The sequence below is a fragment of the Lagenorhynchus albirostris genome, chromosome 9 (genome assembly GCF_949774975.1).
Source record: "Lagenorhynchus albirostris chromosome 9, mLagAlb1.1, whole genome shotgun sequence".
NCBI classification, from domain to species: Eukaryota; Metazoa; Chordata; class Mammalia; order Artiodactyla; family Delphinidae; genus Lagenorhynchus; species Lagenorhynchus albirostris.
In genome coordinates this window covers 78,390,232-78,409,208 of record NC_083103.1, presented here as the reverse complement: position 1 = coordinate 78,409,208, position 18,977 = coordinate 78,390,232, and the positions used below count along the sequence as shown (strand labels likewise).

At 39.5% G+C, this 18,977-nt stretch overlaps 1 protein-coding gene and 1 pseudogene across 1 annotated transcript in view; both read left to right on the top strand.

Moving 5' to 3' along the window:
* Positions 1–18,977, top strand: part of MMP20 (matrix metallopeptidase 20) — a 50,407-nt gene that overhangs the window by 20,546 nt on the left and 10,884 nt on the right. The window contains exons 7-8 of the mRNA XM_060157917.1: positions 14,469–14,605; positions 15,588–15,744. Of these exons, the coding sequence (XP_060013900.1) occupies positions 14,469–14,605; positions 15,588–15,744 (294 nt within the window). The remainder of the gene's footprint in view (positions 1–14,468; positions 14,606–15,587; positions 15,745–18,977) is intronic.
* LOC132525367 (heterogeneous nuclear ribonucleoprotein K-like) lies at positions 10,641–12,093 on the top strand (annotated as a pseudogene).

The following is an 18,977-nucleotide window of genomic DNA, read 5'->3' as shown; positions in this document are numbered from 1 at the left end:
ATTGCCACTGACCCAACTTGGGACTTTGAACCTCTATTTCTCCTCTTTAAAATGAGGTGTTGTCTGATATTCATAGTGACTTCAGTGTGTCCAGCACTTACTATGCTAAGCTCTTTGTTATCAACTCCTTACAACACCCCTGTAAGGTATGGATTATTATTCCTATTTTATTAGACATAGAAAAGATAACTGGTTCAAGCTCACACCCACACCCACACTGTCCTCTGCTAGAGCCCATGCTCCTAACCTCCCTGCCTAACCACCTCCTAAGGTGCTGTCCAGAGCTAGAATCCTATGGCTCTGATCTCCTACCAGCTGTCACCAAAAGTCCCCAAGTGCTTGCTAAGCCTGGACAAAGAACAAAGAATTCTTTCAAGCCACAGCCATCATGGCAACCTGGGGGCCATGATGAAAGAGTTCCCAGTCTGTTCTCTCCCACCTGCCAGCCTGGAATTCCCCATCACCAACAATAACCTGTTGATGAGACATTTCAGGCTGTGGATGTAATAACCACACAGTTTGTTTCCAAAGCAAGATGGAATGCAGTGTCTTTTAAAGTCACCGTGAGATTGTTGCAGTGTATAAATGTACATTGGTACATTCAAATGTTCTGTTTGAAGAGAAATAAACTTCAGCTATAATAAGTTGAAAGTCATAAGTATATATTACTTTCATATATATATAAATATATGTATATATTTAATTCATATAGATTTCTCTTTATAATAGATGACAAAATATTAAAGTTATCCCAGATTTCCTCAAGGTGACTGGAACTCTAGTCATACCCAAATGATATTTGCATCTCTCTGATTATTCTCGGTTTTACATGATATAATTTAACGATAAAATCAAGAATATCACAATCAGCTATAGACCTTAGAAGAATAATAGCATTTTACATATGGAATAAGCATAAAGGTTGATCATGTCCTAATCCTTCATTTTGGAGATAAGAAAGCTAGGCCCAGGTCTCTCAGCCCAGCAGACCCTCCACTGCAACCCGGGTCTGCTGACTCATGATGCTGAGTCTATCTTATCACTCACACAGATAACCTCTGACTGTGTAATGGAACTATGACGAGAACTCTGAATTTTGACTTGAATGAATGAATGCTCTTTGACTGGAATGTATTTGGAGTGAGTAGGAAAAGCACTTTGGGGCGGCTCCTATTCTCCTGGGCCCTTGGCCTGTGGGTTGTGTAAAGAGCCACAATCTTTACCCAACCTTCAGGGTAAAGAAGGAGGAGGTTCTAGACTATCCAGGTTTCCCAAAAATGTTTGCTAGGCTTCTCCACATTCTGTTTTATTCTCAAAATAGGATTCTTTATTTAAAAACATCTGTCAATCACTAATTGTCACATTTGAAAGACGTTATGTATACTAGATTCGAATGGAAAGAAACATATGGTTAAGAGTCATGCAAGTAGGGATTGAAGAGAAGGGCGAATGTAAGAGGCATCCTGAAGGAGTCACCAGCAGGACTTGGACACTGATTTGGTGAGAACAATGGAAAAGGAAGCAGCATGGCCCACATAGATAGGAAAATCCAAAAGACTTATGGGACAAATGAAGAAAAACTCAATTTTAGATGTGTTGAATTTAAGGTGATGACAATTCTAGTGGGGTTTTATAGAAATAAGCCAGTGCTCGGGGAGAGATCACAGTCGGAGGCTTCATAGGTTATAGAATCTCCCACATGGAGGAGGCACTGAAAGATTTGAAAATAAACTCTAATAATTATAATAACAATAGCTGACATTTTATGATCATTTACAATGTGCTGTGTGTTCTGCTAAGCATTTTATAGACATCTGCTCATTTAATCCACACTTTTCTTTTTCCCAGCTAGAATTTTTAACCTAGGTCTACTTGACTTCAGAGGCAGAATCCCTATAATGGAGCCCCAGATAAACCAGGGAAAAGAGAATTATCTTTTCTATAAGTGATCAATAGTGGACAATGCTGCTGAGGTCACCAGACTGAGGACTGAAGAACAGGACTGACTGGCCAGGATGATGAAGCGATGTAGTTTTAGTGGCATAGTAAAGAATGAACCCAGATCCCGAGGAGTGAAAAGGCAAATGGTGTGGAGCAAAGGGTAATGGTAGATGTAGGTCATTCATTTGAGAATCTTGTTAATAACAAAGAGTTAAGATAATAGCTGGAAGAGGCAGCAGGGTCAAATGAGGATTTTTTTCAAGATGAGAAATACCTGGGCACATTTGAAGACATGAAAAGGAGCCAATGAAGAAAAAGAAATGCAAAGCACTTTGGGAAAGAGGGACAATAAAATCAGTAACCTCTGCTATTAGATGGCACCATTGGAACCTAGCATTTCCCAGGGTTCTGTGGGCTTGAGGAAAGCTTGCACAGCTAAAGAGGAAGTCTTCCTCCTTCAGTCTCCCTGGGGATCTTTCTTTTCTGGCTATAAGGTTGCATCACTGAAAGTCAACACAGGCATTGTATTTACTTAGACTGATTCTCTGTTATGTACTACAAATTCAGACAAAGAGGCAGAAGGTGTACTAAGATTGCTGATTCACTGCCATTTCTTCTGAACACTCTCCTTCTGACTAAGGACGAGGTTCTTTACATCTTCACAGGTTACGGCTTATAAATATGGATCTCTGTAGGCTCCTCAGATGGGTATAAACACTTAATTTAAGGACACTGTGCACAGCTTTGGCTATTTTAACCACTGTCTACATGTGGGTTTTTAATTTTATAAGCTCTGTTTCTCTTGGGTTCAGTGAGATGGATGATTCATGTCTGATTTTTGGCCTCTGAAACATCCTCATATAAACAGCCCTGGTTAGTGAGCTCCCCTCAAATGAATGGCTTCTTGGCCAATGATGTGACTGTCTGTACTTCAAATTTTCCAGTGACAAAATTTTATATCAGCGAGACAAATTTAGAAGGAAACTTATCTCTACTGATAAACTCTAAGTTTTACATAATTAAAAAATTTGTAGAGTAAAAACATGTCTCTTTAAAGTATTTAAAAATAATTGTAAGAGTAGTCCAGAGTTTATAAAATGCTTTAATATGCATTGTCTCAATTGATCCTTTGAAATATTAGCACAGGTTTATTATTATTATCATTCTTATTTGACAGAAAGAAACTGACTCCCAGAAAAATTAAGTAACCCATACAAGGTCACACATCCAATAATAAAACAAGGTCTCCAGCACCCCTTTCTTCTTTCACTGAACTACAGTGTCCAGTCTCAGGGGAGAGAAGCATCAGTTCAACTGAGGGCATCAAAATGATAAAAAGAAGAAAGACACCTATTCCCCTGAAACTAGGGAACAGAGTGACAGAGAAGAAGAGAGTCAAGGAGAGTAAGGGGTGAAGACAGTAGAAAATGAAAGCACCCATCAGCTCCTGCTGGATTACCTTGACAGTCAGCAAAGAAGAGGTGAATGTCTCTCCTGAAAATGAAAGACTGAGGGGATCGGTTTAGGTAGATGGGGAGTGAAAACAGTGGGGTAAAACAAAAAAAGAAAAGTTCAACAAATATGAATCAAGTCCCAGATGTGCCAGGCACTTGCTAAGCCTGAGAATACATAGATGAATCATACATGACCTTGCTCCGAGGAGCTCACAGGACTGGCAAAGAGGTTCAAGAATGGTACCAGTGACTTCATCTCAAACTTGATGATTTAATTGCTGTTCTTTAGTAAAAGAGAATGAAAATTTCAGAGAATATGAAAACTGATCATTAGATGAGTTCCACACAACCCTCTGACACCCATTTATCTAGCCAACAGATATTTATTGAGCCCTGACTATCTGCCAGGCACAGCAGTGGCTCCTGGCTACACAAAGATAAACAGTGCAGTTAAATATTTATCAGCAGGTCTATAATATCAATAAACTCCATTGTTTTGCCCTCCTTATCAAAGAGCAGGTTACAGACTGTTGATATGATCTGTTTATTTTCATTACCAGTTCCAATACATCCTGCAGCTGTTTTTTTTTAATTGCTGTATAGTTGATTTACAATGTGTGTTAGTTTCAGGTGTACAGCAAAGTGATTCAGTTATACACACATGTATATCTATTCTTTTTCAGATTCTTTTCTCTTATAGGTTATTACAAAAATTTGAGTATAGCTCCCTGTGCTATACAGTAGGTCCATGTTGGTTATCTGTTTTATATATAGTAGTGTGTATATGTTAATCTAAAACTCTTAATTTATCCCTCCTCACTTTCCCCTTTGATAACCATAAGTTTGTTTTCTCTGTCTGTGGGTTTTTTTCTATTTTGTATATAAGTTCATTTGTATCATTTTTTAGATTCCACATATAAATGTTATCATATGATATTTGTCTTTATCCATCTGGCTTACTTAGTGTGATAATCTCTGGGTTCATCCATGTAGCTGCAAATGGCATTATTTCATTCTATTTTATGGCTGGGTAATATTCCATTGTATATATATACAACATCTTCTTTATCCTTTCATCTGTCCATGGACATTTACACTGCTTCAGTGTCTTGCCTATTGAAAATGGTGCTGCAATGAACACTGGGTGCATGTATCATTTCAAATCATGGATTTCTCCAGATATATACCCAGGATTGGGATTGCAGGATCACACGTAGCTCTATTTTTAGTATTTTAAGGAACCTCCATACTATTCTCCATAGTGGCTGTACCAGTTTATATTCCTACCAGCAGAGTAGGAGAGTTCCTTTTCTCAAAACCTTCTCCAGCATTTATTATTTGTAGACTTGTTGATGATGGCCATTCTGACCAGTGTGAGGTGATACCACATTGTAGTTTTGATTTACATTTCTCTAATTATTAGCAAAGTTGAGCATCTTTTCATGTGTCTTTTGGCCATCTATATGTCTTCTTTGGAGAAATGTCTATTTAGATCTTCTGCCCATTTTTTGATTGGGTTGTTTTTTTAATATTGAAATACTTGTATATTTTGGAGGTTAATCTCTTGTCGGTCACATCAATTGCAAATATTTTCTCCCATTCTGTAGGTTGTCTTTTCATTTTGTTTATGGTTTTCTTTGCTGTGCAAAAGCTTTTAAGTTTAATTAGGTCCCATATGTTTATTTTTGTCTTTATTTCTGTTACTCTAGGAGATGTATCCAAAAAGATATTGCTGCAATTTATGCCTATGTTTTTCTCTAAGAGTTTTATAGTTTTATAGTCTTACATTTAGGTCTTTAATCCATTTTGACTTTATTTTTGTGTGTGATGTTAGAGAATGTTCTAATTTCATTCTTTTACATGTAGCTGTCCAGTTTTCCCAGCATCACTTATTGAAGAGACTGTCTTTTCTCCATGGTATATTCTTGCCTCCTTTATCAAAGATAAGGTGACCATAGGTGCATGGGTTTATTTCTGGGCTTTCTATCCTGTTCCATTGATCTATATTTCTGTTTTGGTAACAGTACCATTACTGTAGCTTTGTAGTATAGTCTGAAGTCAGGGAGTCTGATTCCTCCAGTTCTGTTTTTCTTTCTCAAGATTGCTTTATCTATTTGGGTCTTTTGTGTTTCCATACAAATTTTAAAATTCTTTTGTTCTGGGCTTCCCTGGTGGCGCGGTGGTTGAGGGTCTGCCTGCCAGTGCAGGGGACGTGGGTTCGAGCCCTGGTCTGGGGGATCCCACATGCCGCGGAGCAGCTAAGCCTGTGTGCCACAACTGCTGAGGTCCGCGTGCCTAGGGTCCATGCTGTGCGGCAGGAGAGGCCACCGCAATGAGAAGCCCACACACCGCAACAAAGACACAACACAGCCAAAAATAAATAGATAAATTTATTTTTTAAAAAATTAGTTTGTTCTAGTTCTACAAAAAATGCCATGGTAATTTGATAGGGATTGCATTGAATCTGTAGATTGCCTTGGGTATTATAGTCATTTTGACAATATTGATTCTTCCAATCCAAGAACATGGTATATCTTTCTATCTGTCTGTATCATCTTTGATTTTTTTCATCAGTGTCTTACAGTTTTTGGAGTACAAGTCTTTGCCTCCTTAGGTAGGTTTATTCCTAGGTATTTTATTATTTTTGATGTGATGGTAAATGAGAGTGTTTCCTTAATTGCTCTTCCTGAGGTTTTGTTGTTAGTGTATAGGAATGCAAGAGATTTCTGTGTATTAATTTTGTATCCTGCAACTTTACCAAATTCATTGATGAGCTCTAATAGTTTTCTGGTAGTGTCTTTAGGATTTTCTATGTATAGTATCATGTCATCTGCAAACAGTGACTGTTTTACTTCCTTTCCAATTTGGATTCCTTTTATTTCTTTTTCTTCTCTGATTGCCATGGCTAGGTCTTCCAAAACTATGTTAAATAAAAGTGGCAAGAGTGGGCATCCTTGTGTTGTTCCTGATCTTAGAGGAAATGCTTTCAGCCTTTCACTGTTGAGTATGATGTTATTAGCTGTGGGTTTGTCATATAAGGCCTTTATTATGTTGAGGTTCCCTCTATGCCCACTTTCTGGAGCATTTTTATCATAAATGGATGTGGAATTTTATCAAAAGCTTTTTCTGCGTCTGTTGATCATATGATTTTTTTTTTTTTTTTTTTTTTTTTTTTGCGGTATGCGGGCCTCTCACTGCTGTGGCCTTTCCCGTTGTGGAGCACAGGCTCCGGACACGCAGGCTCAGCGGCCATGGCTCACGGGCCCAGCCGCTCCGCGGCACGTGGGATCTTCCCTGACCGGGGCACGAACCCGTGTCCCCTGCATCGGCAGGCGGACTCTCAACCACTGCGCCACCAGGGAAGCCCAATCATATGATTTTTACTCTTCAATTTGTTAATGTGGTGTATCACACTGATTTGCAGATATCAAAAATTCCTTGCACCCCTGGGATAAATCCCACTTTATCATGGTGTATGATCCTTTGAATGTATTGTTGGATTCGGTTTGCTAGTATTTTGTTGAGGATTTTTGCATCTATGTTAATCAATGATATTGGTCTATAATTTTCTTTTCTGTGTGGTATCTTTTACTCATTTTGGTATCAGGGTGATTGTGGCCTCATAGAATGAGTTCAGCTGAATGGAGAACAGAGTATCTGTTCTATTTTTGAGTGTACAGGCGATTGTTTCTATGAAAATGGGTTTATCTAAGAAAGGTCTTGTTATGTCTTGCTGCCCTGAATCCCCTTTCAAAGCCTACTTCTTTTATTAACACTTTCCACAGGGTGTTCGTGGGGTTAATGACTTTCTGTACGTTTGTCCTGAGGGCCCAGGTGCAAGGGAGGCAGCTCCTGGTTTTACTCTACTAAGCCCATCATCTGAAAATTCCAGAAGCGAACCAAGTGTGAGGCTGGAGATGCCGGGCTTCAGTTACGAGGGTCTTCAAAATATTAGCCTTAGGAGAAGTAGCCTTAAAATAAGAATGGATGTACACAGTTACTTCAGGTGTAAGTCTCAAAAACAACGTTCCTTAGTAACGGGGCTGGCCCAAGCTTTGGCTATCAAAAAGTAAAACACTCTTTAGTATGTAAATTAATTCTTAAAAGATGTGTGGACAGTATTGAATCGCCAACAACCTGTTATTTGAATGGCTGGAACATGGTTAAGTTCAAGTTGGCACGGGCGTAGATAGACGGTAACAGCGGCCCGCTGTGAGTACCCACTGCTTCATTCCAGCCGCAAATGAGGACGCGTGGGGCCATCCCACCTCCGAGGTTTCCCTGTTGTGCTTTAACACAGTTGTAAGAGGTTCACGGCAATATAATAGCTAACGAACTTTCAGTTTAAATCGTGTACATTTTTAAATTGTAAGATTTTTACTGTATATTGATGCATAGTGTGATTCAATAAACTGCTTTTAATTTAAAAACTATTTAATATTCAAAATAAATATAGTTATATATTTATAGAAAAATTAAAAAAAGAAGTGTTCCTTCCTCTGCAATTATTTGGAGTAGTTTGAGGATAGGTGTTAACTCTTCTCTAAATGTTTGGTTGAATTCACCTGTGATCCTGGACTTCTATTTGTTGAGAGTTTTTAAATCAGATTCAACATCAGTACTTGTGATTGATCTGTTCATATTCTCTATTTTTTCCTGGTTCAGCCTTGGGAGATTGTACCTTTCTAAGAATTTGTCCATTTCTTCTAGGTTGTCCTTTTTTTTTTTCGGTACTCGGGCCTCTCACTGTTGTGGCCTCTCCCGTTGCGGAGCACAGGCTTCTGGACGTGCAGGCTCAGCTGCCATGGCTCACGGGCCCAGCCGTTCCATGGCATGTGGGATCCTCCCGGACTGGGGCATAAACCCGCGTCCCCTGCATTGGCAGGCAGACTCTCAACCACTGCGCCACCAGGGAAGTCCCTAGTTTGTCCATTTTATCAGCATATAGTTGCTTGTCTTGATGAGTCTGGCTAAAGGGTTATCAATTTTGTTTATCTTTTCAAAGAAGCTTTTCGTTTCATTGATCTTTGCTATTGTTTTCTTCCTTTCTATTTCATTTATTTCTGCTCTGATCTTAATAATTTCTTTCCTTCTACTAACTTTGGGCTTTGTTTGTTCTTCTTTCTATAGTTGCTTTAGGTGTAAGGTTAGCTTGTTTATTTGAGATTTTTCTCATTTCCTGAGGTAAGCTTGTATCACTATAAACCTCCCTCTTAGAATTGCTTTTGCTGAGTCTCACAGGGTTTGGATCATCATGTTTTCATTTTCATTTGTCTCTAGGTATTTTTTGGTTTCCTCTTTGATTTCTTCAGTGATCCATTGTTGTTTAGTAGCATATTGTTTAGCCTCCACGTGTTTGTGTTTTTTTAGTTGATTTCTAATCTCATAGCATTGTGGTAGGAAAAGATGCTTGATATGATTTCAATTTTCTTAAATTTACTGAGGCTTGTTTTGTGGCCCAGCATGTGATGTGTTCTGGAGAATGTTCCATGTGCACTGGAAAAGAATGTGTGTTCTGATGCTTTTGGATAGAATGCTCTATAAATATCAATTAAGTTAATCTGTCATTATGTGTCATTAAAGCCTGTGTTTCATTATGGGTTTCTGTCTGGATGATCTGTCCATTGACATAAATGGGGCAATAAAGTCCACCACTATTATTGTGTTACCGTCAATTTCTCCTTTTATGTCTGTTAACATTTGCCTTATATATTGAGGTGCTCCCATGTTGGGTTCATATATATTTACAATTGTTATATCTTCTTTTTGGGTTGATCCCTTGCTCATTACATAGTGTCTTCTTTGTCTCTTGTAACAGTCTTTATTTTAAAGTCTATTTTTTTCTCTTATGAGTATTGCTACTCCAGCTTTCTTTTGATTTCCATTTGCATAGAATACCTTTTTACATCCCCCTTAGCTGTTCCTTTACAACAGTTTTATAGATTTTCATTTTGCTTATATTTTAAATCCATTTACACCTGTATTAGAAGGTTACTTGCTATACATTTTTGTCAATTTTAATTTATTAATTATTGTAATCTATAGCTCTAAGTTTGTAAATCCTCTGAATATGTGTTCTATTGCTTTATTACCCAGCAGACATAATTTTTCTTCATTAATGTACTGAAATTTTTCATGAGTACAGATTCTTTTGGAATTTGTAATACTTTACACACATATATCACATATAGGTAGTGTTTATTACTACCTTATACATACAGTGTATACATTATAATATGTCTAAGTGTTTTAACTAAGGTTTCTTAACTTTGGCACTTACTGATATTTTGAGCCAGACTGGTCTTTGTCATGTTGGGCTGTCCTGTGCATTGTAGGATGTAAACGAAAATGTCACTCCTTGTCTTCACTAGACTCCAGTAGCATTGCTTCCCCTGCCCACTTTTCTCATTTCTTCATCCCCACTATTATAATTGCCTGAAAGCCATGCTTTGTGCCTTAATGAGAATCTAGCACAGTGACTTGAGCAGAGTCAGCATTTCAGAAGTATGTATTAAATTGAATTAATTGTAAAACACTTGCTTTTTGGATGCTTCATCAGGTTCCCAGTTAATCCATTGTTTTGTCCTCCTTATCAAAGATGAGATTATGGACTGTTGACATGATCTCTTTTTCTATTTTCATTACCTGATTCTTCTGGATACCCAAACCTGTGCTCTTTCTGTGATGGTGAAGAGAAGGGAGAGGGGGAAAGCAGTCCCTCTGGCCTTCAGCAAAGGCTAGGTCTCATTGGGTAAGGGGTCAAGTTATAAACAGAGAAAAAACGGAGGTCACAGTCTGGGAAGGAGCAAGTAGATTAGTTAGGACATGTGATGAAAATCAACATAGCTGGAGTCTAATCGGCTCTGTTTTCCCCTAACCACTGCTGACATTTGGGCCCATCAGCTTTTCTGGGTCTCAGTTTTCCATCTGTTAATACATATGGTCTAGATAAGGCTGTGATGTGTAAAGCTTGGGGAGAGGAAGTGTACCCTCAATGGCCTCCTGCCACACTAAGTATTGTCTATGGTAGATGCCCAAATAATAATTTTAAAAATGGACAATATCCAGCCAAGTGGCACTTTACAGTTTATAATGCACTTTCATATGCTTTATCTCAATTGATCTGCATAAGGATCTCAGGAGATAGGCAAGTTATTATTATTTGCATTTACGAGATTATGAAACAGGGCTGAGGCAGCACGGCAGCATAGGGATGGTAGCCTTGCCTGGCAACTGCAGCAGAACACTTCAGTTCTGCCCTGCAAGGATATATTTAATAATAGATTGGTGTGTCTAGTTAATACAAGAAAATGGAAACTGAAAAGCCAGAGGAAACCTTTCCCAACACCGAAACCAATGGCAAATTTGGTAAACGCCCTCCTGAAGATATGGAAGAGGAATAAGCTTTTAAAAGATCTAGAAGCACTGATGAGATGGTTGAATTACGCATTCTGCTTCAGAGCAAGAATGCTGGGGCAGTGATTGGAAAAGGAGACAAGAATATTAAGGCTCTCTGTACAGACTACAATGCCAGTGTTTGAGTCCCAGACAGCAGTGGCCCCGAGCACATATTGAGTATCAGTGCTGATATTGAAACAATTGGAGAAATTCTGAAGAAAATCATCCGTACCTTGGAAGAGGGCCTGCAGTTGCCATCACCCACTGCAACCAGCCAGTTCCCGCTCGAATCTGATGCTGTGGAATGCTTAAATTACCAACACTATAAAGGAAGCGACTTTGACCGTGAGTTGAGACTGTTGATTCACCAGAGTCTGGCTGGAGAAATTATTGGGGTCAAAGGTGCTAAAATCAAAGAACTTCGAGAGAACACTCAGACAACAATCAAGCTTTTCCAGGAATGTTGTCCTCAGTCCACTGACAGAGTTGTTCTTATTGGAGGAAAACCTGATAGGGTTGTAGAGTGCATAAAGATCATCCTTGATCTTATATCAGAGTCTCCCATCAAAGGACATCCTCAGCCTTATGATCCCAATTTTTACGATGAAACCTATGATTATGATGGTTCAATGATGTTCAATGACCGCCGGATGTCCCATGGGATTTCCCATGTGGGGAAGAGGTGGTTTTGACAGAATGCCTCCTGGTCAGGGTGGGCGTCCCATGCCTCCATCCAAAAGAGCTTATGATGATAGGAGCCCTTGTCGAGGACCTCCTCCTGGACGAGGGGGCCGGGGTGGTGGCAGAGCTCGGAATCTTCCTCTTCCTCCACCGCCACCTAGAGGAAGAGATCTAATGGCCTATGACAGAAGAGAAAGACCTGGAGACTTATGATGGCATGGTTGGTTTCAGTGCTGATGAAACCTGGGGCTCTGCAATAGATACATGGAGCCCATCAGAGTGGCAGATGACTTATGAACCACAGGGTGACTCTGGATATGATTATTCCTATGCAGGGGGTCGTGACTCATATGGTGCTCTTGGTGGACCTATTATTACTACACAAGTAATTATTCCCAAAGATATAGTTGGATCTATGGCTGGATCTATTATTGGCAAAATTGGTAAGCAGATTAAACAAATCCGTCATGAGTCAGGAGCTTCGATCAAAACTGATGAGCCTTTAGAAGGGTCCAAAGATCAGATTATTACCATTATAGGAACACAGGACCAGATACAGAATGCACAATATTTGCTGCAGGACAGTGTGAAGCAGTATGCAGATGCTGAAGGATTCTAATGCAAGATATTTTTTTCTTTTTTATAGTGTGAAGCAGTATTCTGGAAAGTTTATCTAAGACTAGTGAAGAACTGAAGGAGTCCTGCATCATTTTTTTTAATCTGCTTCTGTTTAAAAAGCCAACATTCCTCTGCTTCATAGGTGTCCTGCATTTGAGATGCAGTGAAATCTTTGCTGTTCACCAGATGTAATGTTTTAGTTCCTTACAAACAGGGGTGGGGGTGGGGGAGGGTGTGCAGAAACTAACATTGAAATTTTGAAACAGCAGCAGAGTGAGTGAATTTTAATTTTTGTTCATTGTTGGTGGTTTTAAAAAAAATCCCCCCATTGGGCTTCCCTGGTGGCGCAGTGGTTGAGAGTCCGCCTGCCGATGCAGGGGACACGGGTTCGTGCCCCGGCCCGGGAAGATCCCACATGCCGCGGAGCGGCTGGGCCCGTGAGCCATGGCCGCTGAGCCTGCGCGTCCGGAGTCTGTGCTCCGCAACGGGAGAGGCCACAACAGTGAGAGGCCCGTGTGCCGAAAAAAAAAAAAAAATCCCCCCACGTAATTATTGTGAACACTTTGCTTTGTGGTCACTGTAACATTGGGGGGGGGGACAGGGAGGAAAAGTAACAATAGTCCATATGTCCCTGGCATCTATTCAGAGCAGTGTGCAGAATGTAATACTCTTTTGTAAGAAACGTTTTATGATTTTTAAAATAAATTTAGTGAACCTAAAAAAAAAAGAGATTATGAAACAGACTTGGAGATACTGGTCAGCATTGGAATTGCAGCTCCAGCTTACAGCCTTCTAAAACATGATGTGCTTTTCCTTTTGCCTCTTGATGTTGCTTAGGAACATGAAGTATTTCTCTCTCTCAGTACAGCTCTCCTTTAGATTTTGTCATCAGCTTAAAGTGCCTCACCTGGATGGCTTCGCCAGCCCCCTAGATGGAATGACACATCCCTCCTGTGGAATACATTCTATGTTCTCAGAGCAACATGAGCTTGACTCTTCATTGCACGAATTGCTCTGAATTATAATTGTCTAATCACTTATCTGCCTCTACTACTAGATTATAGCTTCTTGAGGGCAGAGCCTGAGTCTTGTTCAGTGTTTCATCCTTGACGTCTACCTCAGTGCCTGCTGATAGGTGCTCCATAAATATTTGTTAAATTAACTAAAACTCAACATAAGATTTGAGGAGTGCCTAAACTTACTATATGGAAAATTAAATGTCAGAACTTTATTATAATTTCCCTGTCTGCAAATAATTTTATGTGTTGATTCTAGCTTCTGTGGAGTCAAGTAAACTATTTGTATTTTATAAGAATGATTTTCATCTCCAAAATTCAAAGTGGACTTCATTTGCATTGAAGGTTTCAGCCCAGTACCCTCTTGTATACTCCCACAATTTTATATAAATAATACTGGATAGATGGGTGGTTGAGTTGATAAATCTTAAGTTAATGTATGTGTACCAGAGTTTCTCTGAAGTAGCCATTAGGTGCAAAGATATAAACATTTTCAGTAGATAAATACATTGGCAACATCATTTATAATTATTAATGTTTTTGCAGTTTTTACAGGAAATAATTAGCCTCTTCCAACCACAAAAGTTTGGCTTATTTATATAATATCCATAAAGTGCACCTGGATGGTATTTATCTTTATGAGATTTTAATTTTTAAAAGATCAGAAGTGGAAAGGGAAATTTGTAGCAAATGATACTTGGAATAGGAAGGTGCACAGCTTAAGTGTATAAATTATTGATGTCAACCCTTGCTATCCTTTCATGTTTTGAACATCCTAAAATAAATGAAGGAAAGAGGATTACAGAGATGCTAAAAGAATGAAAAGGGAGAAGAAATTGTTTACTAAAGTCAAAAAAGGATATGGGGAGGGGGAAGGGTAAGCTGTGACAAAGTGAGAGAGTGGCATGGACATATATACACTACCAAACGTAAAATAGATAGCTAGTGGGAATCAGCCGCATAGCACAGGGAGATGAGCTCGGTGCTTTGTGTCCACCTAGAGGTGTGGGATAGGGAGGGTGGGAGGGAGGGAGATGCAAGAGGGAAGAGATATGGGAACATATGTATATGTATAACTGATTCACTTTGTTATAAAGCAGAAACTAACACACCATTGTAAAGCAATTATACTCCAATAAAGATGTTAAAAAAATCAAAAATAAATAAATAAAACAAACTTGGTTAGACTATGACAGTCCCAGACATGTTAAAAAAAATTATGTTCTCCTTAAAAACAAGGCAAGAGCAAGAGGGATTTAGAAATGGCCTCTGAAGTGTGGTTTGCAGTATATTTCAGCCCAGGTTCAATTGAAGATCTAAGTCAACCCTTGATCTTGATTTCTTTTCCATTGCCCAATAGGATTTTCTGGCGTCGGCAGGTTCACTTGATGTCAGGGATCCGGCCCAACACCATCACCAGCTCCTTTCCCCAGCTTATGTCCAATGTGGATGCAGCTTATGAAGTGGCTGAGAGGGGCACAGCTTACTTCTTTAAAGGTACCCTAAAGAACCCTCAAAGAAAGAAGTGGCAGGGTACAGTGCCTGGTGTGTTTGGAACACCTAGTACTGTCAGCATTTGTTAGCTATCACAGAACATGTTCCAGTCACTCCTCCTCAGATTGGGGATGATAAACCCCTCTTCTGTACTGTGACCATGACAGGAGTGACAGTGACTATCAAACTCTTCTCAGAGCCAAAGATGTCGTCTAGTGAGGCACTGTGATAAGTGACAGTGTCCAGGGAGGTAGAAACCTAGTCCCTGTCCCCTGGACCTCTGCTCTGAGTGACATGGTATACTCTTCTGAGAGCTTCTAATTCACAAAAATCAGCATGGAACCCTCAGGAGAACAATACAAGCAGCTGAGAGAGGAGAGACGCCTGCAACTTCAGGAGGTGGACGCATACAATATGTCTCTGGCTCCAGACCTTTACTATTTGAGTGACTTTGGGAAGTTATCTAACTGCTCTCAGTCTTCATTTCTTTCTGTGCAAAATAATTATAATAATAACAACCTTGAAGATATGACAATGGCTAGCCAATGGAAGTTGTCCAATAAGTGATAACTATCAGTTTTAGTTTGTATTTTCTTGATGCTGAGGGCTAAGGGTAGAAGGTTAGTGCCAATTTAAGCAAGAATCAGCTTTTGTGAGTTGCTTGCCCCTTGTCTCTCATACATATATGAGACTGAAATGAGATTATACAGATGAAAGTTATCTTGAAAAAATTGAATGTGTTAAATTTAAAACATAATTGTATCAATATTCTTGCTTTCTTAAGGCATCACTAGGGATTTTGCCTCCAGAGCAAGTTTTAAGTCTTTTACTGAATTGAATAGAGGCTTTTATCTCCTACTAGGTTTTAGCCATGGTAAATATCCGATAAACTAGCCCTATTTGTGATCCTGCATAGAAATCCTCATGAGTAAAGAGCATCACTAAATGGTACAGAGTTTTTGTAAATTTTAATTTCTGTTTCCAGGACCCCACTACTGGATAACAAGAGGATTCCAAATGCAAGGTACTCCTCGGACTATTTATGACTTTGGGTTCCCAAGATACGTGCAGCGAATAGATGCTGCCGTCTATCTCAAGGATGCACAGAAGACCCTTTTCTTTGTGGGAGATGAATACTACAGGTATGGCTTTTCTCCTTTTGATTGTCCAGATGTATTCAGTGAGAAGGAAAAATGCTTTTGCAGAAAAGAATGCAAGGCAAGTTTGCTATAGGCCCATTGACTCTTCTCAGCCACTGGGGTGTCATTTACTGATGGTTGATACTGTCTTCAAGGTACTGAACCGTCCAAATAAGTGAAACATTCATTCAATAATCCCATTGTTTTGTCTTTAGCACATGAATCATCCAAAGCTTTCAAATCATTCATTAATTGGACCCCCAGTGGCCTAAAAGAGTGGATGTAGCACTCCCAGTATATAATTACCCACTGGGAATGCCTGAAAGAAGAACTGATTTCCTCTTGAGTATCTATGCATTCCAGCATAGTCTGTGATTTTGTGCAAAATGAATGTGGTCATGACTATGGGGCTCCTTGAAGGAAATTTTTACTGAAAGGCAAAGGCCTTATTGCTAAGTCCTTTAACCCAGAACATGAAGATTCTTCTTATCCAAGGAGGATTACATATCATTTCCATGCCCGTCTTGCAGGAGGTTATTGTAAGCAGATCCAATCACTGCACACAGGGTCACACCTCATCTCTCCTGCCTCATCTTACCACTTTAATTGACTCATGTTAGAGAACTGAGTGCAGCTCTTTGTCAAGCGCTGCCTCTGCTCCTTCTTTATTCACAGTTCTCACTTTAGCATTGCTTGTTTTTCTGAACTATAAGAAAGAAACCAAAACAGACTCTAAACAGGTGACTGTGCTAAACACTTTAGGTTCCTGTTAGGGTCTGGTTGGCAGAGGACCCAGCTTTGGTCCAAGGGTTTTCATTCTATTTTCTATTATCTATTTTAATAACCATTTCTGTGGCATAAAATAAATTTATAAATAAATATTTGTCATCTTCTTCAATTTAGAGCTGAGAAAGTAATATAACTGAAGCATAGATATACTTCATGAAAAGAAAAATTTATTTCATAAAAATGAATGTCAAAATGTGGACCCTGCTGACTTTTTTGGGCCACTGAAAGCCCTGGTAGCATTGCTCAAAGTATTACTTGCTGTCATGAGTTGTCACTTCCAGTCCAATGTTTAAACCACTAAGCCAACTAATTTTCTTTCAGAACTTCCTTTATGAAATAGCAATAGTTATTCCTTTATTAAGTCCCTAATATCTGCTGGGCATACTCTCCAAAGTCTTTCTTTAAGGTAAGGTGGCTGTAATCACCGTGTTGACATACAGGAAGATAGATATTGAGAAATCCAACTCCCATTTTAGGTTTTCAGAGAATGGCATCCAGAGATGCGTGTATGAGCAAGTGTGTGAGAGTATGAGTTATGATTATTTGGTTATTTGTCAAAGCCTGTTCATAGCCCGATTCTCCTTGGGGGGATTATCCACTCTCTTACTATTTCCATTCTCCATTCATCACCTGGTCTTTGGACTAATCTTCCACCCACCAGCACCCGCAGTAAAGCATGGACCTCCAACCAGGCAGGACTGAGGCTTAACGGCTAACACAAGGGGCCTGGTGAGAGGTTTATAATACTCCATAAATTTAGGGATGGGGAGGGGAGGGTCCCTGATTTTAACGATGCCTTATCCCCCTGAGGAAATAATTTTGAACCTTTCCAACTGAACCTCTGTGAATGTCTATTAAGGAAAAGTCTTTAGTAATCTAGATAAAACAAATTCATTAAAAAGTTGGCCTAGGGCACTAATACAAATATTAAAGAGCTCCTTTTGCTGGAAAGGAAAAGAAACTGCAGTAGGCACTTTTGATATTAATCTCCCCAGGTTATTGAGAGTATTAAGTGATATAATACATGTACATACCTAGCACAGTACCTGACATATAATAGGTGCTCAAAAAGAGTGACTGTTCAGTAACAGTAGGAACTTATATGGTAATTAGCAAATAATTGCTTTAAAAGTTGTGATAATTAACAAATGATTGCTTAAACTTCAGTATTCCTATAAATAGCAATCCAGTCAAAGAGCTGGTCAAAGGGGATTTCCTTTTTCAATACTGAAGGGCCCTGAAATTGCACTGAAATCTCTGCTTTTGGCAAGGCAGAGACAGTCATTTCAGCAATCGGAGTCTTCTACTTCATACTCTCCAACACAGACACCGGTTTACATACTAAGGAATAAGACAAATAACCTTGAAAAGGTTATTTTCAAATAACCTCAAAAGTTCAGGAAAGGGCTTCCCTGGTGGCGCAGTGGTTGACAGTCCACCTGCCGATGCAGGGGACACAAGTTCGTGCCCCAGTCCGGGAAGATCCCACATGCTGCAGAGCGGCTGGGCCCGTGAGCCATGGCCGCTGAGCCTGTGCGTCCGGAGCCTGTACTCCACAACGGGAGAGGCCACAACAGTGAGAGGCCCGTGTACCGCAAAAAAAAAAAAAAGTTCAGGAAAAGCTAACATATCATCTTTATTAATAAATTCCCCTGAATTCCACACATTTCACGCATGAGTATGACATCTTATTGTCTTGTAAAGCCTATATTGGTTAGAAATTATGTTCAGCTGCTAGTAAGAGAGACCTAGTAATAACTGTGACTTAAACACATAAGGGTCTTTCTTTCTCATATATGTAAAATGTCTGAAGTTTATCAGATTTAGAGCTGGTAAGGTGGGTCCATGGCCATTAGGGACCCAAGTTCCTTCTGGCATTTTGCTCTAGTATTAACAGGTAGCTTCCACTCTCATAGTGGCCACAGGATTCAAGGTGGTCAATGGCACCTCAGCCATTACATCCTATTCTAAATAGGAAAAAGAGGGCTGGAAGGAAAAAGCAAAGGAGGCAATGAAGTTCTATAGGTAAAACACATGGACACACTCAAAAAATACAGAAGCCTCAAGTTACAGACGAATAATTTTACTATTGACACCCATTGACATTGTGTTAGGATTTATTTTCCTTAGTCATTCCTCAGGTTCTTCTTTGGTCCTCATGCTAGTTCAGTCTGTGACACAAGTAATGTGCCAAGGGAAGAAAAGTCTCTGGATGTGCAGGTTGTCAGGGAAATTCTCCATGAACCCCTAGGGCTGGGGACCCGTTTTAGTGAATGAAATGGCATGAGAAAACTACTGAAGAATTCCTCCACTGAGGTTTGAGTGTTGGCTTGGGGCTAGGTTGATTCAGGCTGTAAGAGTAAGAATCCACATGTCAGTGTAATATTGATAGTAACTTACAGAGGAGCAGCTCACAGAACTACAAAGTGAAATCCAAAAGGGGGTTC